The sequence below is a fragment of the Acipenser ruthenus genome, chromosome 4 (genome assembly GCF_902713425.1).
Source record: "Acipenser ruthenus chromosome 4, fAciRut3.2 maternal haplotype, whole genome shotgun sequence".
Taxonomy (NCBI): Eukaryota; Metazoa; Chordata; class Actinopteri; order Acipenseriformes; family Acipenseridae; genus Acipenser; species Acipenser ruthenus.
This window is the reverse complement of record NC_081192.1, coordinates 68,236,671-68,261,642: the sequence shown is the minus strand read 5'-3', so window position 1 is coordinate 68,261,642 and position 24,972 is coordinate 68,236,671. Positions and strand designations below refer to the sequence as shown.

The 24,972-nt window shown below is 37.3% G+C and overlaps 2 protein-coding genes across 6 annotated transcripts; one reads left to right on the top strand and one right to left on the bottom strand.

Moving 5' to 3' along the window:
* Nucleotides 1–254: 254 nt before the first annotated feature.
* On the bottom strand, nt 255–12,289 carry LOC117400575 (p21-activated protein kinase-interacting protein 1-like). Its single transcript, XM_034000729.3, has 11 exons — nt 12,139–12,289; nt 11,750–11,912; nt 11,436–11,556; nt 10,799–10,873; nt 10,660–10,712; nt 10,315–10,460; nt 7,759–7,856; nt 7,004–7,103; nt 6,748–6,874; nt 2,082–2,129; nt 255–846 (listed from the first exon to the last, which is right to left on the bottom strand). The coding sequence occupies exons 1-11, from the start codon at nt 12,214–12,216 to the stop codon at nt 725–727; spliced, it is 1,131 nt and encodes a 376-aa protein (XP_033856620.3). The 5' UTR covers nt 12,217–12,289; the 3' UTR covers nt 255–724.
* Nucleotides 11,873–24,481, top strand: LOC117399596 (tRNA selenocysteine 1-associated protein 1-like). 5 transcript variants are annotated; one of them, XM_059022691.1, is made up of 9 exons: nt 11,873–11,920; nt 14,017–14,114; nt 14,281–14,380; nt 17,829–17,881; nt 18,637–18,768; nt 20,808–20,927; nt 21,308–21,515; nt 22,428–22,479; nt 22,888–24,481. In XM_059022691.1, exons 2-9 carry the CDS (start codon nt 14,029–14,031, stop codon nt 23,028–23,030), a joined length of 894 nt encoding a protein of 297 aa, XP_058878674.1. In that variant the 5' UTR covers nt 11,873–11,920; nt 14,017–14,028; the 3' UTR covers nt 23,031–24,481. The 5 variants fall into 5 exon arrangements, with proteins under 5 accessions (XP_058878674.1, XP_058878675.1, XP_033854772.1 ...); XM_059022692.1 differs by lacking the exon at nt 11,873–11,920 and adding an exon at nt 12,430–12,514; XM_033998881.3 differs by lacking the exon at nt 11,873–11,920 and adding an exon at nt 12,523–12,680.
* Nucleotides 24,482–24,972: the final 491 nt, after the last annotated feature.

Genomic DNA, 24,972 nt, shown 5'->3' with positions numbered 1-24,972 from the left:
CCTACTACAGCATAAACACAGAATTTGAACGTTTAAATGTTTAAAATTCCAATCCCTAGAAACGAACAGCCCTAATTTAATTGATAGTAATTTAAGAATTATTAGAAATACATTGCTTAGTATCTCTGTGTAGTAAGAACGAGTGTAGGAGTATCTGTTTGGTTACTTTTGTTGGTCAGTATATTTTTCTAAAAAATATTTTTTTTAAACTATTTGTAATTGCAACAGTTCAAGCATAAATAGGACAGTACTGAGACATTTGTATACCATTTTAACAAATGGCTATTTATTTAGAAGTACAGTATGGGATAGATATTCAGTACTACTCTGTACTAGCATTAACTGTTTAATTACACAAACATACATTTATCATAGCATTTGTGCACCCTAGATTGAACAATATCACAAATAGGTGTAAACAATTTCAGAATTTGCAGGTAAACCTTGAAAGTAAGTGAGATGTAAAATGTGTACTTGACAAGAAGCAATTACAGCCTCACTAAAGAAAAATGTATCAAAGCTTAAATATACACCATTCAAGGATACTGTATGGCAAGCAACAAATCCTAGGCCATTCAAAACAAATTACATTGTTGATATGTTTGTTTTTTGTATTTAATTTTTAAATACATAATTCAGTATTTCACTTAATTTTCTTTAGGTGAGGATAAAATACATTTATTGTGTAGGTGGATTCCAAGTGTAAATAACATTCAGCAGTCTTTTATTCAGATTTGAGCTTCTTTTTCTTCTTTGTTTCTTCTGCTTTTCTTTTCTTGGTTGCGATCTTGCCTTCAGCAAATTCCACCTTTTTGGTCCTGACAAGTTTGATAGAATCTTCTTCAGCTGCAAAAATGACCAAAACATGCACGTCTCAAATGAAGACACACAACTGATTTATAATTTCTTAACACAGTACAGAAAAATGATATGATGTTGAAATACATTTTTAAACACTTTAATTGGTGACCGGTACTAAAACTGAAGGGGTCTGCCATATTAATGATATAGAAACAACCATGGAACAATCACACTGGTGCTTTCCTCCCCAGAGGCGATATATACTCCCCTTACTGATATCACTAATAACTGTACGATAACGAACAGTGGAGAGGGATCTGCACTACAGCAGCTTTAGACAGTCGCAGACAAAAGTATTGGTAACCTACATTTAATATAAGATCATTCAAGAAAACATGTTAAAATAAAAGCATGTAGTGAACATTAGCCACTAATTAATATGACAAAGACCAAATGACAACATTTCTGGTAGTTTAACAAGCCATAAAAACAAAACAAAAAACAAAATTAAGCTATTTCAAATATTTGCTCATGACAAAAGTTAACTTACTGCTGTCCTCCGTCCCCGTCCCCCCCTTTCGGTAAAAATGTCAAAATATTGTTTACTTTAACGGTATGTTTTTCGTATCAGGTATCCCCCCCTTCATGACAGTCTTGACCCCCCCACCCCTGTCACAAAAGTCTGGATCCACCCCTGATACTTGTAAATGTATAATACTTTTCATTGTTCTGTAATTGAAATGGATTTCAGTGTTACTGTAACTTCAATAACAACTGACAATATGCAGTTGGCTTAGACTCCTGATACAAATTACTGAATTATTTTCTTTTTTTGTGCTGGCCCCTTAATTCATATTAACGAGACTCATTTCATTGATTGCAAACCATTACACAGTAACTAAGCTGCATTATTATTATTATTATTATTATTATTTATTTCTTAGCAGACGCCCTTATCCAGGGCGACTTACAATATCACATTATTTTTGCATACAATCACCCATTTATACAGTTGGGTTTTTACTGGAGCAATCTAGGTAAAGTACCTTGCTCAAGGGTACAGCAGTAGTGTCCCCACCAGGGATTGAACCCATGACCCTCTGGTCAAGAGTCCAGAGCCCTAACCACTACTCCACACTGCTGCCCCTGAAAGCCAATGTGATGCTGTGATGCTGTGATGATGCGGTTCAGCCATGACTTCAGACATTTCTGTTAAAAACATTTATACTGTTTGGGCAATTAAAGTAACTGTGGAAACAAATAATAATGTTTAAACTTACTTGTGTGGTCTTTGCGTTCCTGCTGGGTTTCTTCTCTGCTGGGTTGCGCTGAAAGGAAAAAACAAAAAAAACATCATGTTATGTTTTTAATAATAGTTATGGCAATTCTTTTATGAGATGAGATGAGTGCACACATCTGTTTTCAAAGAGTTTGTTCATCTATATAGACAGTATTTTCTTTGTAGAAAGCAGAGTGCGTGCTAAATGGAAGCGCGCCCAATGTTAGTCAATGGGGGAGTTAACATTATAGATTTGTTCCTTAGAATGTTAATGAGGTATTACTACCCCGATGTTATATTTAGGGCTTCTGTTTTTCCATTTTGATTAATTGTATTTTTCGGCGCTTATTTTTTTTTCGCTATTTTCGAGTTTTATGTAAATCCTTTTTTTCGGGGCTTTCGTTTTTGATATACTGTATGAAATTAGTGTTTTCGGTTACTTTTTTTCTGTCAAAATGTATAGTAACTCGACAGTACTTGCACACTTAAGTTGTACCGTCTTTCCTTTGCTGTCTTCCACAATGAACCCTATGGTCATGGGCACATTCTTCTGGGGTTTGTGTGTGTAGGCATTTTTGTACATTTTGCCACAATTCTTTTTTAAGTCCTCCATATCTTAACTGTAATACAGCTTTAAATCCCGCTAACAAGCCTCAATTCCTGATTGTAATCTAATTTTAAATCTCGTAAGCGGCGTCTCCAATAGAAATGTAGGAATGTGCTGTCATTCAGTAGTTGGGGCAAGTTTAAAAGTATTCAGAACGAATCAATGATAGATACAAATCAGGAAGGCGGGACATTGCCCAGCAGCACTGGGAAATGTATTTATTATTATTTTTGTTTTTCCGGCGTTTACTGGCAATCCACCGATTTCATTTTTTTGTATCGGGAGCGACTTAAAATCGGTTACAATCGAAAATCAGAGGCCCTAGTTAAAATGTATGAGAGCTCTCTGTTTAAGAAACAGAAATGTTTTTATGGCCATTTATTATACTGTTGTTTTTTTGTGTGAAGTCATGATTTCATACCTACCTGTTGTATGTAGTGGTGGTTTCTCCTGAAAGGTGGCGTTTAATGAGGGTGACGGCTTTAAAAGTCCATCCTGTGTTCAGTCTGGAGAGGGAGTTTAAGCCTTTCGGTCGCTTGTTGCTGATCGCTATACCAAAGAGCTCTTAAAGAGTTTAACTCAGTTATGTGAACTGCTTATTAATTTATTTTTTTGGGGTGTTGTGAGTATGTAAAGTGCTGTTGTGAGTATGCAAGACTGAAAGGAGATTGAGCTTGGCATTGTTCTGGGAGTGCTGTTTTGCTATACAACCTGTTTTTTTTGTGTGAATTTTGGAAAAAAATTCTCTTTGGCACACTAAAACTGAACTGTTTACACTGTCCACACTGTCCAGGCTCTGGAACTTGTGTGTCTTTTAATAAAACTTCACTGCTCATTGTCACATCTTGGTCATCTGCGTCATTCACCTCTATCACCTCTCTTGGTCACAAGTCCACTCTACTTTATGACAGGAGCCAACAATATTTGCCCACAACAAGAAAACGTCAGCTTTAGTCTGCTTTCTTTATTATCGTTTTCCAGTTTGGAAATGGTTACGCGTCAGTTTATCACTGTTTTCACATGCGTGTTATTTTCTAGCGAGTGTTGCTGTATAATCCCCTTGTGGCCCTCAGTAACCTCGCATGCTGTTTTCACTCTCCTGTCTAGAAATTATATAATTTCTCTCTGCTGCCAGTTTACTCTGGCTGGAGTGATATTATTGCTCGTTATTTATCTGTTGTATAGAAACTAGTGTTTTTTGTAATTTTTTTTTACCGATTACAATTACTGCATTTTTAGGTTGAAACTGCCTGTTTGTGTGTTTCCTCCTTTCTCTTTTAGGCTGGTACCTGTCCCTTTCTTAGTTTCAGGATAATAAACCTTATAAATCTTACTAAGTAATAAGGCTATAAACTCAGAGTTCTAATAGAATGTATAGGGCTGTAAACTGCAGCAGTGTGGAGTAGTGGTTAGGGCTCTGGGCTCTTAACCGGAGGGTCGTGGGTTCAATCCCCCGGTGGGGGACACTGCTGCTGTACCCATGAGCAAGGTATTTTACCTAGATTGCTCCAGTAAAAACCCGACTGTATAAATGGGTAATTGTATGTAAAAATAATGTGATATAACAATTGTAAGTCGCCCTGGGATAAGGGCGTCTGCTAAGAAATAAATAATAAAATTGACAACTGTGTCGGACGATTCAACCGGTTACAGTACAGTGCTGTGTTCTGTGTAGGCTTCTATGTACCTTGATGTATAAATCTAGAGTGTTTATACTTTAAATGTGCATGGTATGGAGGTTTTGTATAAAAATAATTGACAGACAAAAGTTATTACAGCAGTTTTTCCATAAAGATTTTAAAATTTCTGCAAAGGTCACTTACTACAAATGCATCAAGTATTTGGTACCTTCTTGGATTAGGCTAGGTTGCAGACTCGTTATCTTAGTCTAAATATTCACTATCATTGCCTGACAAAGTTAAACTGGGGTAGCCCGACCTCAACGCTTCATATCAATAGAAGTACCCTTCTATTTGACTTTTCACCCACAATAAAATCTGGTAAATGCTGTCGCAAATTTTGTTAGCTGCAGCTATAGACTAGCAGTGTTTGAAGACAGAGAAATCAACAACCCGACGTCCTATCCTGTGCACCACATGAGCCCCAATGCACAGAAGCTTCACGTTGTTTTAATGCTTTTATATCGGAAATTGGCTTTGAATTGTGTCAGAAGTTTTCAGCCACATGTTTTCTATTGAAATCATTCTATATGCACTACCACTACATATATTTTAACACTAACATATTAACTATCTCTACTTACTTTACTATAATACCTGTCTATTCCTTTCATGCCACTAGTTGAATGGGAGCTACACCTGTGCTTTCGCAGAGATGATGCACCAGTTTTGTGGCTGCCATTCACAAAAGCATGACAGGTTTTACGAATCCAGTCACATTCATTATTTTAATTCGCTAGGATTCCCAAATAATTTGACACTTCTGATCTACCTCTCAAACTATTATCCTCTACATGATATAAACCTCGTTCACAAACATTTTTAATATCACCAAGCAGACATGATAAAAAGATCTTGCAACGTATCAAACAAGCGAGAACAACACTGCTTAGTCAGCTAACTCCTCCCTAATCGCCTCCTGCTTTAGTGCAGGAAATATTGGTACATTTACCTTCTAATACGCTATTTGGAAAGGGTTACAGACGAGTACGCTGAAAGGACAGAAAATGTTTTTGGTGATTCAAAATTCAGACCCGAAATTTTTATTTATTTATTTATTTTGTTTTTTATTGACCCGCACCCGAACGGCAAACCGCGTAAAAGTTCTAATTCTGACCCGAGCCCGACCCGCTCCTGCGGGTCACCCGCGGGTACCCGACCCGATGCAGCACTCTAGCATACATCAAGTGTTGGATGTCAAGGAATTATTTAATGCTAAATTCAGATAAAAACAGAGGTTATGCTAGTGGGCTCTCAGAACCAACTACAAAATGTGGGATTACATGGGCTCGACCATTTAAGACTTATTTTAGGGAAGTTACAAAAGTATATTTCTACCATTTGAGAAACATACCTTAAACCAATTATTTCTGTATCTGATGCCGAGAGACTAATGCATGCCTTTGTTTCATCTAGAATTGATTAGTTATTAGTTTATTTAGCAGACGCCTTTATCCAAGGCGACTTACAGAGACTAGGGTGTGTGAACTATGCATCAGCTGCAGAGTCACTTACAATTACGTCTCACCCAAAAGACGGAGCACAAGGAGGTTAAGTGACTTGCTCAGGGTCACACAATGAGCCAGTGGCTGAGGTGGATTTGAACCGGGGACCTCTTACTGTAATGCACTTTTCTCTGGTATTCCAAAAGGTGTGGTGTCTCGCTTACAGCTCATTCAGAACACTGCCGCCAGAATTCTGACTAAACCAGGAAAAGTGAACATATTACCCCCGTTTTAGCCTCCTTACACTGGCTCCCTGTGCAGTATAGAATACATTTTAAGATGTTGCTGTTAACCTATAAAGCCCTAAATGGATTAGCACCTAATTATTTGCAGGAGTTACTGAGCCTGTATCATCCAAATCACACTCTTAGATCACAGAATACGGGGCTACCTATTATTCCTAGGGTCAACAAAATTAACATGGGAGGAAGGGCTTTTTCATGCAGCGCCCCTAAATGATGGAATGCCCTCCCTACTTTCATCAGGGAAGCTGGGACTGTTACAGTTTAAGTCAAGACTGATACTTTTATAAAACGGCTTTCTTATCTTAGTGGATTTTACTGTAACTTTAAAATGTCTGCTTGACATTTTTTTTCTCTTTTTCTTTTTTAATATACTGTTTTTTAAATATGGTATTTAATATGTAGCAGGTGTGTGTGTGTGTGTGTGTCATGCCTGGGGACCTTTACACAAATGTATTTCAAAAAGGTTTACATTTTCTTCAAAACTACATTTTGGTGTTTGTGATGCAGTTACAAACATTCTAAGGGCATATACTAGGGATTATATCACTGTAGCTCAGCCAATCATAGTCCAGGGAATCTTTCCACTGAAATATAAAAATCACTTCTGCATCTTAACTGCATTTATTAATACCTTGGGAACAAGCCGCCTCTGCTTCCACTTGCTGTGAGCTTTCCACTGGGCTAGCCTGCCACACACCCAAACATGTCAGTCTGGCAGAGGTATTCACTTCACCAAGTAGAGCTGGAGTGTCCTGAATCTGTAAAAAGGAGAATTGCAAACTACTACACTTCTGCTGTAAAAAAATATAAATCAGAAATACCTGCTTATAAACATACCCATTTACAGGTTAGCTTGCCAAGACATTAAATAAAGATTGCTACCATACCTTTTCAAGATCAAGCTTCCACATTTTAATATATCCATCACTCGATGCAGTTACAAGGACAAGGGTTTCTCCCACTGTGATACTATATATTGCTTTTACTCTGTGGGCATAAAAAAGAAATAAAAACAGCCATTTAAAAATCCATAAAAGTTATAGTTTCTTGATAACTGCTCCCAGTAAGTCTAGTCATACTTATTCTATAGCTTAATACAATTTGTATTGCTTTTCCCCACTTTTTTTTGCCAAATTATTTTCAGCTTCAGGTACGGCAGAATATCTTCACTTTGAGCTCTGAGTGTTAGAAAGTGATTGCGGAATGGGTAACTTAATACCATCTTTTAAAATGTTTTATTTGAAAATGGGCTGTAAAATATTAAATTCTCATATTAAGTATACTATTGTATACAAATTAGAATTAAAAATGTATGAAAACGTCCAATATAAGATCTTTAAAATAATAGTTGAAATATATAGTACAGTGCAGCACTCATCTTACTCTCCTGTGCCTGCCCCACTCACTGCCGTTGTCCCCTATACAAGATCATAAGATGATCCGCAAATGTATGTTCCCTTGGTTTTCTCATTGCAATTGGTACTATGATAGTACAGAGCTGGAGATGATCCACAGATAGCATCATACTAGCTAGTACTCAACTTATTATAGAACTTGGGACTGAATGCAAGTTTGTTGCAACTCAGCAAGCATGACTGACGATACTAACAAACTTTGGTCTAAATACTGAAGGACACTGTACCTGTTCTCATGGGCTTTAAACTCGCAAAGGCACTTCAGTGAGTCAGTGTCATACAGCCTCACAGTTTCTTCATCGCCTGCTACCACAACAATAGTATTCTGAAATATGACATTTATTATTAGTAAGGATACAACAGAACGATATGCACTTCACAACACACACACACACACACACACAGTGCACTCCGTTTAAGAATCACATCTGTCCCGGGTGTTTTGATTCTTCTAAACGGATGAGTCTTAAAAGTGGACCGATATGATTACTGTGGTGCAGAATCAAACTTAGTATGAGAATGTAAGAGCTTGTTCCCTGGCTGCAGTGTAATGGGTTGACCACTAGAGGTCACAAGTTCCCGCATGTATGCATGCCCACGAAAAATTCACACATGCTTTTCCTTAATGAATTATGGATAATAGTCAATTGATTAACTGCTTGTTAAAGTTAACGACACCTTGATAGAAATGGCTTAGCCGACAGCTTTGTGATGGGCATAAGGAAGCAGAAGCAACAAAAAGAAACCAAAACGCGAGTAAGAGATCTAGTGTTTGTTCCACACGAAGTACTGTTGGTTTGTGCTCCAGCTGAAAGCTAGGTTTATTTTGTTTGTTTTATTAGCGGTTGTTTCTCCACCGCAGTGTAAGAAAAATAAAACCAACACCGGTTTAAAACTGTAAATCAAGACTCCAGCCTAATAATTTACATTGTCCTCAGCCACTCGTCACATTACGATTAGCAAATTTTGTGCCATCAGCAGTTTAAATAATAATAATCTATTTTTATATAGCGCCTTTCATAGTGGACCACCATCACAAAGCACTTTACAAGAAACGAGACTAGGGTGTGTGAACTATGCATCAGCTGCAGATTCACTTACAACAATGTCTCACCCGAAAGACGGAGCACAAGGAGGTTAAGTGACTTGCTCAGGGTCACACAACGAGTCAGTGGCCGAGCTGGGATTTGAACCGGGGACCTCCTGGTTCCAAGCCCGTTTCTTTAACCACTATATACAGTATACAGATGTCAATGGTGCTCAATCACTGAGGACAATACATCAGAAGCTTGTTATATGATCACGATTATGTGTACACTGCAGAATCCTATTTCGAGAAGTGATCGTCTCATGAGGGTGCCTAGTTTAACTGCCGTGCGATGTTACGTGCAAGGTCTTTGAGTTAAAATGACATTACAGTATTTGTCAGGACTGCCACTGCATTTAAGCATCTGTGGCTTGCTTTTTTTTCAGTTGCGGTGCAAAGCTCAGAGTTTTTCCCTCCTCCTCACACCGCAATCCCACTCCCTCTACATGCATATCACACAATAACACTGCTGTACTCGGTATGTATTGAATGAATGTGTATTCAATTTATTGAATACACATTTTCCCTAATAGGGAACACAGAAAAACATACCTGCACAATGCAGTGGCGCAGTCATGTTTGATTACAAACCATGCAGTGTTCCCTGCATCATTGCACGATCAACGCTGCGTACGTGCCTAATCACACAAGATGTGATGAAATTCAAATTAAAAAACAGCTTTATTGGCTGTACACGTCATTGCACTTGATCAAGTACCGTATTACATGTAGTCAGTTTGCCCCAAAATGATTCTTATAAGCGGATTGCTTGATTCTTACAATTATTTTAGCATGGTTAGTATAGGAATGATTTTGTCCCAGTGGTTTTGATCATTATATGCGGTTGATTATTATATCAGTGATTCTTAAACAGAGTGCACTAATATATTATATCTATATCTATATATATTGGTGATACCCACTGTGATACTATATTTTGATTTTACTCTGTGGGCAAAAAGTTAATTTCTTGATAACTGCTCCCAATAAGTGTAGTAATACTTCTATACATTCTATAGCTTAATCTAATTTTTATTCTTTCTCCCTTTTTAAATGTGGAAAGCTTTTCTTTGGTTGGAGGAACTGATAATTACTCATTTATAGTTCTAAATAGAAAGGCATAAATAAATTCAACTCGGATAAACACTTGATCTGACACACAGGGTCAACTGCAAAGAACTAAAAGTAGCACACAAACTGGGTACGCTCCTGTGAGCAGGATGGAGGTCAGTACGAATGAAAGACTGCAGGATAGTCTGAATTGTAACGAATCGAGCGCTTCCTGATAGACTGCAGCTTAGGGTTAAAAAAAAAACAATTGGTGGACTACAAGTAGCTATGTAGTGCTTTTGATCATGTATCAAAGTATGGATATTCATCAGTGCACCGAAATTCATTAAAACACTCCAATTCAGTATGGCTATGTTTGTAACAATACAAAGGGTCAGCTTCAAACTAATTTAAAGGCAAGGAACCTTGATGCTGAAGTAGTCAGAGCTCCTGCAATGTATGTTTTAGATATCCTGTATTACAAAGGCTTTCTCCATCACAAAACACTAAAACATATGTTTAGTAAATTAATAATAATAATAATAATAATAATAATAATAATAATAATAATAATAAATAACAATAACAACAATAACTCAACCAGTAATGCCAGATCACTGGAACACCTTAGAATTACAGTACTTACAGTTATAAATCTAATGGAGGATATCCTTTTTTTGTTTGAGATCGTTCCAGTGACTGTTGCAGTCTCAAGGTTGTAGATATCCATTTTTTCATTCACAACCACAACATATCTCTCTCCAGTAGGGGACCACATCACTATATGGGCATCTTTTTAAAAAAAAAAAAAACATGGTATTACTGAAGCTGTTAACGCACAAGCACTCATGCTAGGCAGGGTCTGCACAAGAAGAGTGCAACTGCACAAAAAGCGTTTTTTTTTGCGCTTTGTTACAGAACTGAATATTACAGCAATCATACAAAATAATGCCTACATGTCATCAGAACTTTTTCCTCAGGAGGTACTTACTTTGTTTAATGTTTTTGATAAATGCTGACCTTCCATCTATTAGATTCCATGTTCTAGGAAAACAAAAAGAATTATTTTTGCTTCCAAAATGTTAAGATAGTATACTGATATTAATAAAAAACAATAAATACAATCATACCTAAGTGTTTTATCTGTCCCCACGGACAAAACTATTTTACCAGATGGATGCACTGAAAGTGATGTCACATGACCTCTGAAAAATAAAATAAAGGAATAGTTAACTTTTCTTGACCTCTACAAAAGTCTGGACATACTATAATTTCATTATCCATCTCCAGTCTGCTCCAAGTTGTACTTTATTTGACATGCCTTCACAAACTTTCTGGGCCTTCAAAAGGTGAAGCTTGCCAAAATACAAGTCTATTATTATTTATTTCTTAGCAGACGACCTTATCCAGGGCGACTTACAATTGTTACAAGATATCACATTATTTTTTTTACATACAATCACCCATTTATACAGTTGGGATTTTACTGGAGCAATCTAGGTAAAGTACCTTGCTCAAGGGTACAGCAGCAGTGTCCCCTAGCTGGGATTGAACCCACGACACTCCAGTCAAGAGTCCAGAGCCCTAACCACTACTCCACACTGCTGCTAACAAGAGAAGTCGAGTCTATATTGTAAATGTCCGTGTTTAGCAATGTGCTGATGGCAGAATACTTTTGGATCGGACAGATAACAGGTACAGCAGATTGTTTCATAAGTTTATTTATTTTTTTATTTTTTTAATCGAGAAAGGAATCTTTAAACTTACTTGTGTGCTCTAAACGATTTCAGACACTCCCACTTCTTTGTGCTCCAAACACAAATGAGACCGTCCTCACCCCCACTCAGTAAATGTGTTTTTCCATAGAACTCCAGACAAGATATTGTACCTTTCAACAGAAGAAAGACATCTGTATTAAACAACAACCCTGTGTTGATAACCTTTAACGTGGTTGTACCAATACATCCGACTACTAAAACTGTTCTTTACGCAAATATTGGGATCACTGTGTTATTCCGCTCTTCTCTATAAAACTGAATAATAATAATAATAATAATAATAATAATAATAAAAAAACTTACCATCATGATGCAACAGGGAGCCGTATTCCACCCTCTTTTTTATATCATACAGCTGAATAGTTTCATCTTTGCTACCTGTAGCTATATACCTGTCATTTACAGCCACTGCAGATAAAGAGGCAGTGTGTGCATGATGGGAAAAGTCGGCATCTGAAGTCCATTTCTACAAAGGTAAGAATGTTAGGGATTTAAATCATAAGGTTGCAATGGATAATATGCATTAAATAAACTAGCATTACACTAGATCTGAAACATAAACCACTCGTAATCCAAGTATGCCTCTGTAAAACGTGTTTATGTCATATTAACGCGCACGCTTACCTAATAACATGAACAACAAATACACCAAATTAAAAAGTAGTGCTTCCATTGTTAAAATCCTAACTCACCTTTTCTCCTGTCTGCACTCGATATCCAAACACAATCTGCTCGTAACAACCAGCTATCAATTCCAATTGTTGCGCCATGCTGCACCAAATAAACTATATCTTTGGTTGCATAAAACCACGTGTCCCCATGACGGGTCCTTTCACCTACCGATGAGCATAGTCGGCGCTAAAGTTAACCAAAATGATGCCTCCAAATTAAAACGTCTTTATTTTTACTGCTTGGCAATATAATACAAAATATTAGGACGAGTATTATTTTATTCATTTTATACATTTATTTACATATGTTATGCACATTTTTTTAAAAACAAATAATGCATTTTTCCATGAAAATTGAGACAGGCATTAAGAAGGACGGTACGGATGAACGTTTGAGGTATTTGCAAAAAAAAAACAAGAAAAACTTTGCACTGCAGAGCAGTGGTAGGAAGACCTGTATGTACGTGTTAAGGTTAATTGTTTTTAGAAGTTAGGTCTGATTTCATATTTTGAAAAAAAAAAAAAGAATGTTTAATAGAATGGCAAGCTTGTGGATGGGTGATGTTAGTATCTTTTACTTTTACGTTTATTTTTGTGCTACAGTTTTCACTGTGTTTATATTTTTATAGCAACAGCCACACAGTACCGGTGTAGTGTTATTTTCAGACACGGATAAAAAGTGGTACGCAGTGCACTGCGTTTGCTCGCGCATGCCTAAACAACTTCCGCTTAGAAAGCACTGAAGTGCCCATTCAAATCTGGTATGTTATGCTGTTTTCGGTCTTTTTAAACTTTTTTACATTTAATTTATAATATTTTTTACACCATTAAGAAAATAGTATGGGAATACTTATCATATGCAAAATATTGAGACTTGTACATTTTTTTTTTACTTGTACAACTCTTCATCGTGAATAGTTTTTTTCTTTTTAGAGAAATTGATTGTTTCCAGTTTAAGTTTGCAAAAATGTTTTTTAAAAAAAATTAATTAATGTAAATGTACGTCAGTTGATTGCACCAGTATCAAAATCTCACAGCATACCACTTTCAACGTGACAGCGTACCACTTTCTAACTACACGGGTCAAGTTTTGGTATGCGTACCACATTGTGACGATGTACCACTTTATAACACTACACTGGTACAAAGTTGGTTTAGTATTTGTTGGTATAGATACTGAAACTTTAAGGGTTTTGAATTCATACATATAGTATATAGGCTACTATTGTGAACATAACGGCTCCAGATAAACTGGGCGGGTCATATGTCGTTTTTATTATTGATACACTTAATATAATTGAAAGATTGCTAATAGTTTATCCCAGTTGTTGCGCATAAGTCATATTTACCAAACCCTACCTTATTTATTTGAGTGTGACAAATGTAATGTGTGTAACTTTCGATAAACCTATCGTGTTGTTTCAATGTTCTGTTTTACTAAAAAAAACATTTTATTTCCTTTGATTCAGATAATCTTCATAATTAATTTGAAAGTGAGAGCCAAAGTCACCTTTTAAAGGGACTGTATTGCAAAAATAAACAAGCTTGAAGTTTTAAATTCTTAAGGTTTGCGTTGCCCAAAATATGACCTAGTCCTGTTCTTTTTTTATTATTTTTTTAAAAAATAAATAGTCGTTTATTTAAATTCCCCAGTGAAATAGCTACTACAGATTTTAAATGTGTTTTCACCAGGATTCTCTGGCGACACAACATCTCATTTAGAAGGGTGTCATGGGAGGCAGTAGCGTTCATGAAAACAAATATACACACAATAGCAAAACAACAGTTATTAGAACAAAATGATGCAGAAAAGAAACTTAACTGAAATAATGTGTTATACAACTGTACATCAGTATATTCTCTGTAACAAAATGCTGAATTATTGACATTTGTATCTAGCTGGATCCATACATGGATGAAAATTTTATAAAGCAAGCGTTTAGTACAATGGGAGAGACAACATATGGCGTTAAAATTATTTGCCACAGAGTGACGGGGTAAGTGTACTTCTTTAACAATTTAATACAATAATCATTTTTAAAGTATAAATGAGGGTCTTTTAAGTCAATGACACATCTCTTTAAAGAACAGGAACACCCTACGTTTTATTCATTGTCAATAGAATATGCACATCTTTAACATTTGTTTTACTTTATTCAATAGTGGATCTGCAGGGTATTGCTTTGTGGAATTAGCAGACGAAGCTGGTGTTGACCGATGTGTACTTAGGCTCAACGGAAAGCTGGTTCCAGGGTCAAACCCAGTAAGTATTTATTAGTATTGTTATTGTTATTGTTATGATTAATTAATTAATTAATTAATTAATTAATTAATTAATTAATTAATTAGTCATTTAGCAGACACTTATCCAAAGGGACTTACAGAGACTAGGGGGTGAACTAGGCATCTATGCTGCAGAGTCACTTACAATAGGAACTCTTTTTACGTCTTATCCAAAGGAGGGAGCACAAGGAGGTTCCATTTCTAGTATGAAATGTAACAATTACCATATGGGTATTTACCTGTTAAAGACTCAAACCCTGAAAAAGGTATATCCCAACAGCAGTGCCGGGTCTCGGGGTTGATCCTCAAGCGTGCCTATTCAGCTAGTGTATTTTGCCGCACGGCTGGGCAACTGTAATAGTATTCTGGTAGCCTACCAGCCCTGGAGGAGCTGTGCCTGGTTAATAAGAACCTGCTCCGTGAGTAAAAACTTAACAGGCAGGCTGTAGGCAGGAACAAAGCACCGCTATTACAATAGGGCATACGTTTGGTCCTGCGGTGGACGAGATGCTGCAGTACTCTCACCGCACGTGGGAATCCATGAAGGATCTGGTTCGCTTGCTCCCCAAGCGACCACGTCCAGTGCACAAACCAGTGGCAAACTGGCACCCAGAGGTGGTGTTCACAACCGAGGCTTTAATAGGTTCTGCCACCCAGCGCGGAGACAGAAGCCTCAGGCTAAGCCACAAGCCGTGCAGCAGCCCTAAGGGTTTGCTGCCACAGGCCCAGGGCCCCTTTTCATGGAGCCATCTGGAGTATTGGCGTTAATGCACCATGGACATCTGGGTGCTTACTACTGTTCAGACCGGCTACTCACTGCAGTTCAAGCATGGTCGCCCTGCCTTTCTGGGCATGAATGTAACATCAGTTATTGGACCCACAGGACTCTGTGGTGGTGTCTCAGGAGGTAGCAGCTGCCAAAACGGGCTGTTCGCATGATAGACCCCCTCCAGTTGGAGGAAGGAATGTACTTCAGCCACTTCCTAGTGTCCAAGCAGGATGGTGGCCTCAGACATGTCAAAGGAGGTTAAAAGTGTTGAATATGCAACAGCTGTTGCAGTCAATCAGGCTAGGCAACTGGTTCACCATGGTGGACCTCAAATATGCCTATTTCCACATCCCCATAAAACTAGTGCACAGGAAGTATCTGCGGTTCGTTTTTCAGGGAACAGCGTACGAGTTCTGGGTCTTGCCATTTGCTTCTTCCTAGCTCCCAGTGCCTTATTGAAGTGCATGTCAGGCAGGCACGAGGACTTATTGGCATCCTGACCCAACAGGCCTGCAGTTCTGGGTCTGGCCCCTCAACGGCTGCATTTGAGCCGTCTGGGGCTTTCTAATAGGGTCATTGTCACCCTGCAGAATGCCAGAGCACCATCCATGCATTCCCAGTATGCATACAAGTGGGGTGTTTTCAGACGTGTTGTCTGCCTCGTGGGTTTGACCTGTCCCATGGCAGTTATACTACAATTTTTGCAGGACCTTTTTGACGAGGGGAAATCCCCCTTCATGTTAAAGGTCTATCAGCCATTTCGGCTTGCCATGTTAAAATTGACTCTGTTTCCCCAGGAGCTCACTTCCTGACGGGACAATTTTTAAAAGGGGCTCTTTTGTCTGCTATGGCGAAGTCATGTTCAAGCCCTGTCTAAGCAGAGGCTGTCCAAATGGATAGCAGACACAGTCAGGACTGCCTATGAGTGAGCCAACTTGTCCCCTCCAGAAAAGCTCACTGGCCATTCCACCAGGGGCATGGCAACTTCATGGGCTTTATTCTAGGGTGCATCTGTCAAGGACATTTGCAATGCAGCGGTGTGGGCTACTCTCCACACCTTTACAAAGTTCTACAGACTTAATGTCATGAATCCTCAAAACCCTGGTTTTGGAACTAGTGTTATGGGTGGCTTCTCAGTCGACCCTTACAACACAGGCATAGAGCTACTGGTTACTGGTGTTCTGCATGATAACGCATAAGGCAGCCTCTCGGCTTAGCCTTGTAGCATTCCAGTCGTTCTGCAATATTGCCCTTGCAACGACTTTGGTACACTTACCAATGCGTTAATGATTACATTTCATACTTGAAAGGGAATGTTAGGTTATTATCATAACCCTGGTTCCCTGAAATAGAAATGTAACCATTAACCCTTTGTGGTCCGACATCGCAATTTTTCCTTTCCGGTCCAATGTCGGACCCTGTCCGACATCATCAAAAAGAAGCAAAAAACAGGTCTCTAGTCGTTTCTTCTCCGGAAAGCCGAGAAAACCATTCAATGGCCGAGTGAGACCGAGAGAAGCCGAAAAAAAAATAAATAAAAGGGGGCATATCTCATGAATACTGATAGACCCGACACCACATAGATAACACGGACATAAACAAACAAGATAGCTGCTTCCGCATCCAGCGCTCAGAGAATATCACAGACATTTGCAGAGCTTTTTGAGATGTTATAGTAATAAAATAACGACTTGGATCGTATTATTGAGGAGTTTGGTGATAAAACGAGTGATCAAGAGATGATTTATCGGTATGTACTATTATTACGAGTTAAAATATAGCGAACGAGGGGTGTGACGGTGCTGGAGATGCAGTACTGAGTGTCCTGTTGATATGCAGTGCCTTTTAAACCTGTTTTACTGTGAAAAAAAATACTTTTAAACAGCACGTCTAAAATGAACTGCTCGTTTGAAAATAAATCGGACCTGACACGCCTGACGTGCTGAATAAATGGACCGCAAAGGGTTAACCTTCAAGGTCGCTGCGTCCATGATATCAGCAGGCTTGAAAGAAAAATTATGCTGAGGTCTGTCCTCTGTCACAGGCTCGTCGAGCAGCTTTGATATATCTTATTCAGGGTTCGGGTCTTTTAAGGAGTAATTACCCATACGGTAATGGTTACATTTCTATTTCAGGGAACCAGGGTTAGGATAATAACCTAACGTTAAGTGACTTGCTCAGGGTAACACACAGTGAGTCAGTGGCTGAGCTGGGATTTGAACCAGAGACCTCCAGGTATCAAGCCCTTTTCTTTAATCGCTGGACCACCAAACCTATTGGTGGTTTTCTTCTAATGTTGTGGGAATGTCTTGATGGACACCTTAGCTGTTGCAACTACTCTTGTCATGACTGTTACTGAATAGTTGCAACTCAACTAGGGGATATTCCAATTGAGTTACATTCTCTTACTTTTTGGCCAGTCGGGGAAAGTTACTTCATTAAAAGCCTTTAAGTTGGACATCTATCTAGGTAAAAAGCCTCCATCATTCAATTTAGCTATAGTACTAACATCATTTGAATCAGACACTATTAAATATACAGAAACTTTTATAGAAGCAATTTTAGGGTGGGGAGGTGGGCAAATGTATACTTTTTTTAAACCAACTAATTGCCTGTTTTTTTTTTTTTGTTTGTTTTGTTTTTTTTTAATATATAACAGCCAAGAAAGTTTAAGTTAAATTATGCTACCTATGGGAAAAGGCCAGATACAGGGTGAGTGTTTTTAATTTCCTTCATTTTAATAAGTCAGAAACATCACATGTTACATTGAAGGAATTGGCATGTACTATACTGGTACCATTCTATTAACAGGGATAGGCAAAGCTGACCCCTTGAGTGAGTCCGTTTTTTAAATTATCTAAAGCGCCTCAGATTCTGTTGTCAAAACCAGAAAACCCAATTTAAACTGGGATGCGTTCCATTTTAATTTTTGTTGTTTTGTATTTCGTGAGGTTAGAAGATGAATGGTTAGGTGGTACCTGTTGACTGATCCATGCTTGTGCACTGATTTATATCAAATAAATACCAATTTAGTAGTCTTTCAGAAAGCATGTTTTGGGGTTCCCGTCTTTCGCTCAATATCTAGAACGTTTTTATTACCAAACAGTAAGTATTTATAATAGACATGGGTTGTTTCAAGAGCACAAATTATTTTCAAAACTGAGCTGATGTAATTTGATGCATGTTTTTATTATGACCTGAGAATATGCATAACTACTATTGAGTCATTTTTTTTTGGCTTCCCATTGATACATGTAATGTAATGTAATGTAATGGTCATATTTTAAAATGTAATTACAGTATGCAACTGCTCTTTCATCTCAAACTGATATAAAATGTACTTTGCCATGAGCAAGTCCCACAAGATTAATATGTTTGCTTTACTTTTCTGTAGCTTTCATTTACAAGCTATGTGGCAAACAAATCTTTAATATTAACCCTTTGACAACCTTTTTTTTTTTTTGCAGCCCTGAGTATTCGGTTTTTGTTGGAGACCTCACCCCTGAAATTGATGACTTACAGCTCTATGAATTTTTTGTGAAGAAATATGCTTCTTGCAAAGGTGGCAAAGTGGTTACAGACCCTTTTGGAAATTCCAGGTACAGTATAAGGACTTTCCATGGGAAACAATTGTAAACTTCAAATTGTTACTGTGTTTTCAAGCATTTAGTTTAAATAGTTCTCTTTCTTTATTTTTTTTTTTTTTTTTATTCACATCGTATGAATTAAGCACATTGATTTCATATATAGGGTAGGTTGAAGGCTTTAAAAGTATATTTTACTTATTAGTGTAACAACATTACTACAGATCTGTTATTCCTCTGCTCTTAGTCTTGTTTTTCAGACTTTTCTTTTTAAGGTAAAGCCCCTGTATAGTGACACAGTATCAGCTACTTTCCTCTCTCCATTGACTGAATGTGTTACAGGTAATAGGACTTCTCATAGATTTATATGTGAAGCAGAAGGCTCAGGTTGGGTCCTGTTATCTGTAACAGGAATGTAACTTCCATTACTCTTGTACTTAAATTAGCAGTTTATCTTATTATAGGGTTACCTAAGAATTTCTAATTACGTTTTAAAGAATGACAAATCCATTCTACAACATATTTTGGCAGTAGCTCAGAAAACCCATTGGTACAGTGTGATTTCCCTCTGTAAACGGAGGTGCTGGATTTCAGGTCCCTCGGTAGCTCGTCAATTGAGCATTTTTCTTTGTTGTATAAAAAAGCTGTTTGGATGAAAAAACTGGATGCACCCCATTGTGCCAGAAGTATTCCTTGATGATCCAAACTCCCAAGTGCGACCACCAGGGTGATTTTGTGTGGCCAATAGAGACCGCCTAGTAAGCCCACAATCAACCTTTCAGTTGCATTGCTAACTATAACTGAAGACACCACATATTTTGGCTTGAGAACCACTGCCCTAGAATATGTTAAAAAAAATGATTGTAATTACATAATTTTATCGTTAACTGTCTGAATAATGATAATATTATTTTTGTTTGCTTGTTGGGATATTCGCTCATTTAAATATTTGTTTGGATATTTGTTCTTTTTTCAAAAAGTAATAAAAGCCAATACATTGCTCTGAACGCAGACAGAGACAGCATAGCAGAAGAAGCAGGGGGCGTGGCTGTGGCCACTGTGTGTGTGTGTGTGCCTTTAATTTACAGCAAGACCTTACAATATGTAACACGTTAATATAGAAAAATATCCCAGGAGTAAAGAATAAGTTGTATAGGACTCAACTTTACCCCAGTGAATTAACTAAAAAACAAAGGATGCCAAATAGCAGTTCAAGTTAAACATTGTTTTGTTTAATCCCGAAATAAATAGTACATAAAGTTGACAACGCATTTTATTTATTTATTTTTTTCATTCCTTGCCATTGCTGTTTCTTCACAGTAAACAGCAGCCATCGACACGTTTTCACAAAGTAATAACATGAGGTTTACTTGTGCCTTTTTGTAGCTGAACAAGCAAACGAAAACTGAAATTTAACTTTAAGCACTTCAAATAAAACGTGGAAATGGCGTGAAGTGAAGGGGGTAAAAAAAACGATTGTGGTAATGAAAAAGAATGGTTTGGACACGTCTCAAATGTATGACAATGTGCTTGCTGTGAGGTATTTATCGTAAATAACAGAACAAACTCACTGAAACAAACTTGTTTTTACTGAAAAAATAAATGTAACGTAAATATAAGAGCTGGCTGTATTGCATGCTCTCAGATCAGGACTTCACTAACTAACATGAGTATGCGAGCTGCAGCATGCTATTTCCCGTATTACAGCTGTACACAATTAAAGGTGCAGTCACCAATTCCATACACAGCACTTGCAAAATATCTAAAATATAAACCTGATGTGTTCAATGAAGTCATCAGCAGCATAGAATAACCATTCATTCAATGAGGCAACAGACAAGTGAGTACAGACATTAAGTTACTGTTCTAGTATCACTTTAGTGTCTTAGCAAGTTATTGTATGAAAAGCAGTTGAATATGGTAGCAACCAACAATTGGATAAGGTGACCAGTTTTATTTTGGCCTAGGAGCCATTACTGCTAATGCAAAAAGTGTTTGGAGCCCTGATACCTAAGGATAACGTTGTTGATATGTATGAATGATGTATTCCCTAGGGGCTATGGGTTTGTTAAGTTCAGTGATGAGAATGAGCAGAAGGCAGCGATGGAAGAGTGTCAAAATGCAAATGGACTTGGTGGAAAACCAATCAGAATAAGCATAGCAATTGCTAAAAGGTAAAATTTTCTTATCTTGCTTACTGTTGTAAGCCCAGGTGACTGTCTGTCTATTTTATCACTTATTTTTTAGCAGATTTGTGCTTATTGCAGCTGGAACCAACGTTAAATTTCTGTGACAAAAATATCTTTGACGATTTTTCAGATTGCTTCCAAAATATATATATTTCTTTCTGACAGGAAAACATTAAAGAGACTCCCATGCTCAGTTAGATATGCATAACCTTGCTGCCCAATGAGCCTTGTATTAGTGACTAAACAATGGTGGTATTAAGATCAAACCAACTTTTAGATCAATTGAATAGACCTGCTGGACTTTTAAACATTTTACATTTTCTGTTCAAAACTGTTGTTAACCGAAACATTTTCCTTTATTTCAGTAATAAAACCAGTTATCAACAAAATCAAAATTACAACTACTCCCAGTATTACCAACAGTATCAGAACTACTATTCACAGTGGGGATATGACCCTTACAGCAGCTATAACTATGGATATGGACCCTATGGCGCTGCAACGACAGCTCCAGGGATGGCTCCTCCTACTACAACCAGTTCAGCTTCAACAGAGACCCAGGCTACATCAGAGGTAATTCATCCATAACTTAAAACATAAGTTATGCTTTTAAAAACTTAGAAGAAACATTTGGCTAATGCCTTCATTAGAGGTAAGCTGTGGCTAATTCAATATCTCTTTCACTAGCGGCTGGTTGACAGACCCCAATTAGCGCTAATCTTGGACTACCTAAGGCAGAGGTGCAAATAACACCCCTGTATTGCTAATGCCAAGCACCTGGTCATGACGCGCAGTGAAGTACACCTGTCAACCATATGATATTTTTTTGCTGAAGCTTGCCAAGCTGGCACTTGATGCCCAGGGATTCTGACATCAGTATCTGTGAGACTTGATTGAAGGTTCCGAGTCCTCTTTCTGATTTGGCTGATGCTCTAAGTGGAGAAAAGCAGACAACTATTTCTTCAATCCTCCCAGCCCTGCCATATCTAACACAAACTTTGTTTTGCAAAAATTTACAAATGAAATTTTCTTTACAAACAAAACAAAAACATGTTATTTAAACGTGCAGGGCCTCAGCCCTGCCACAGGGTGTCTCCATCAGTTTGTTGAATGTGAAACCGCAGAGCTGGATACTGCTAGCTAGGGTGGATACATGCTAATAGTAGAGGTTTATTTTGATGCATCCCTACAACTTTGGCAAAACACCCTCCTGTTATCCTCAGCTGAGCCTTGCAGTGTTGTTCCATCGGTCATCCATGCCCAGCAAAGCACATTTATCTATGCTAAAGTCGTGAACATTTAGCAGTTTGGTGTTAAAACTGTGCTGCTGCTGGCAACATGTAACAACTTCTTGTAATATAATGTATCCATGCACAGTTTAAAATTTATCCAACTTTGCAAGGGCATTATGCTACAAAAATAGATTGAAAATACTGTCTATGTAAATCAGTTCAGTCACCTGTTATTTATATTTTAATGTCCTAGTTCCAGCAGTCATTGGGGGCTACAGAAGATACTGATGAAGAGGCAGTTGAAGGTACGTGTGACATAAAAAATAAAATAAAAAAAGCACTGACAAATTTATTTGTCTATGTATGTTGTAATATGTGAAAGCTCTGTTGCAAGTCAGTTTCAGTCATAATAGGCCAGATAACTGATCAGATAGGTAAGGACTGATTGCTGGTGATTAGTTGTGAGGTGTTTTCTAATATAGAGTTAATATTTTATACAAAAGTTTAAACATCCAGATTCTATGATGGCTAGAAATATTAGGAATATTCATGTATCCCTCCAAAACATTTGCAAACTAGTTAACAGTGGTGAATTAATTTAAGTTATTCCAAAGGCTGTATGTCCTGAAACTTGATTGGCTGAGTTATTTATCATTGAAGGGAAATATATCTAATACTTTTTTTTTTGTTTTTAATTATTTTCTTAATAATAGATCCAGATCCTCAACCTGATATTGACACAATGAACAGACAATTTATGGAGAGAAGCGAAGAGCTGTATGACTCCCTCATGAACTGTCATTGGCAGCCACTGGACAGTGTTACATCTGAAATCCCCACTGTGGCAAACTTTTAAGGGTACAGAGAAGACGATCAGCCAAAGGGGACAGATTTACAGAGCCTCCCCGCCCCCCAAAAGTAAAAATTTGTTGTCACAGACCATGCCTGTAAATGTTACCTAAAAACATTCACAAGTTCATTTTTATTGTTGATCTTTTTTGTTTTCTAGGCTTATTTCTTTGAACAGTCGCTCTTTGTTACAAGGTAAAAAAAAAAAAAAAAAAGGTTGTGGGAGGCACTACTGTACTACTTCTAGTGTGAAAAGTGGCCTTCACTAGAGCCAAAGTAAAATCTGTAAAACAAAAAAGATCAGCCAAAAAGGGTAACCTGAGGTAATGTCTTATCTCTCTCAAACCGAAGCCATTAAAGCAACTTGGAATGGGTGTAGAATATTAGTGATCTTACCTAATTTATTTTTCTTTTTGTATAATGTACTGTTTAAAAGGTCAGTATGATAGGATAACTTACAAGTAAATGATTTTTTCTTTTATTTAATGTTTGAAATGTATTTCTGTTTTAGTAGCAAGTTTACTCGCTGATTCTGTTACAGCCCATTCTTAAAGTGGTTGTACCTAACAAAATAACTTCCATTCGCTATATGGGTCGCAAATGTGTAGTTTTGAAAGAAATACTTTAATTATATATTTTTAGCGTCATTTTAGAACATGATGTATGTTACACTAGTTTAAAATGTCTGTTTACAAGCATTGCTTTCAGCTAGTTCTTCTTTCTTGTCAATAACCAACCAGCTACTTCCTCTGTTGACCGTCATGCTTTCCCACCTGAAATATACTTTGATCTGGAATCACAGGCTTCCAGGACCTCAAAGGTCTCTTCTTCCGATGAAAGTAGCAAAATCTACTTTTTCATCTGAAGACGAGACCTTGAGCTCTTGAAAGCTTGTGATTAATTATTGTTTAGTTAGTCCAATAAAAGTTATCACATCTCCTTCTCTTCAGCTCTTTTGGTAAAATCCCCTGGTAGCACACACATTATACTAAAAACCTGTTAGAGGCAGGGATGCTGTTAAGCGCTCTGGTGAGCAAGCTTTTATTTTTAATTAATTGTTAAAGTAAAACACTAAACAAAATTGATTGATTCATGCTGAATCCTCCACAGTCCACCAGCTTAGGTAATATAAATCTAAACAAAAGTAATATTTTGCTGGTAACTATACAGCTACCAACCCTCTGTCCTTTCTGCTCTAACACCTGTCTGGCTTTCTCGGCTCCTTTTATAGCCTTGCCTTTGCAGGTGAGTTTAGCCAATTAACTAATTAATGTTTTCCTCCAATCAGGACCTTAGCCTCGGTCACATTCTCAGGATGATTTAAGTTTTCTCAACGGTTTCATAATTGTCTTAATGTTCACCAGCATATAGTCAGGAAGGTTGTATGTTAATTTAATAAAGAAAAGGGAGTAACCCTATGCCTGCAAATTTAATAAATACGTAATAATTTTTTTTTTTTTTAAAACACCACCATTCTAATAAACCATTGTAAGTAAGTATACATTCAGGGCACAGTGATGAGTGCATAAAATACCTAATAATATGGTCCGTTTTTAGAGTAAAGTGTATTTGTAATTCAGATACTGCCACATTGACAATGGAGAAACCAACCCTGAGGTTTGATATTTCTTTGTATTAATAATTAATGATGTTACTTTGTTCAGTTTTCTTTGTCCAGCTGAATTATCTACCACTGTATACTGGGAGATGTATTTTTTGTAGGTACAATTTTGCCCAAGACTCCAATCCCACAATTCATGCAGTGAAATCTAAATGAATTGTATTGAAACAGATAAAAGAAAGGTAAAATAATCTCAGATGAAATAAACAAACTAAATCTGTGTTTAATCTGGAGAACCGTTTTAAGATTTGATAAAGTGATTATAACTTTTATTATTGGTTCTTTATTTTGTAATGTAGGCATCTTATTATATTTTAATACTACAGTG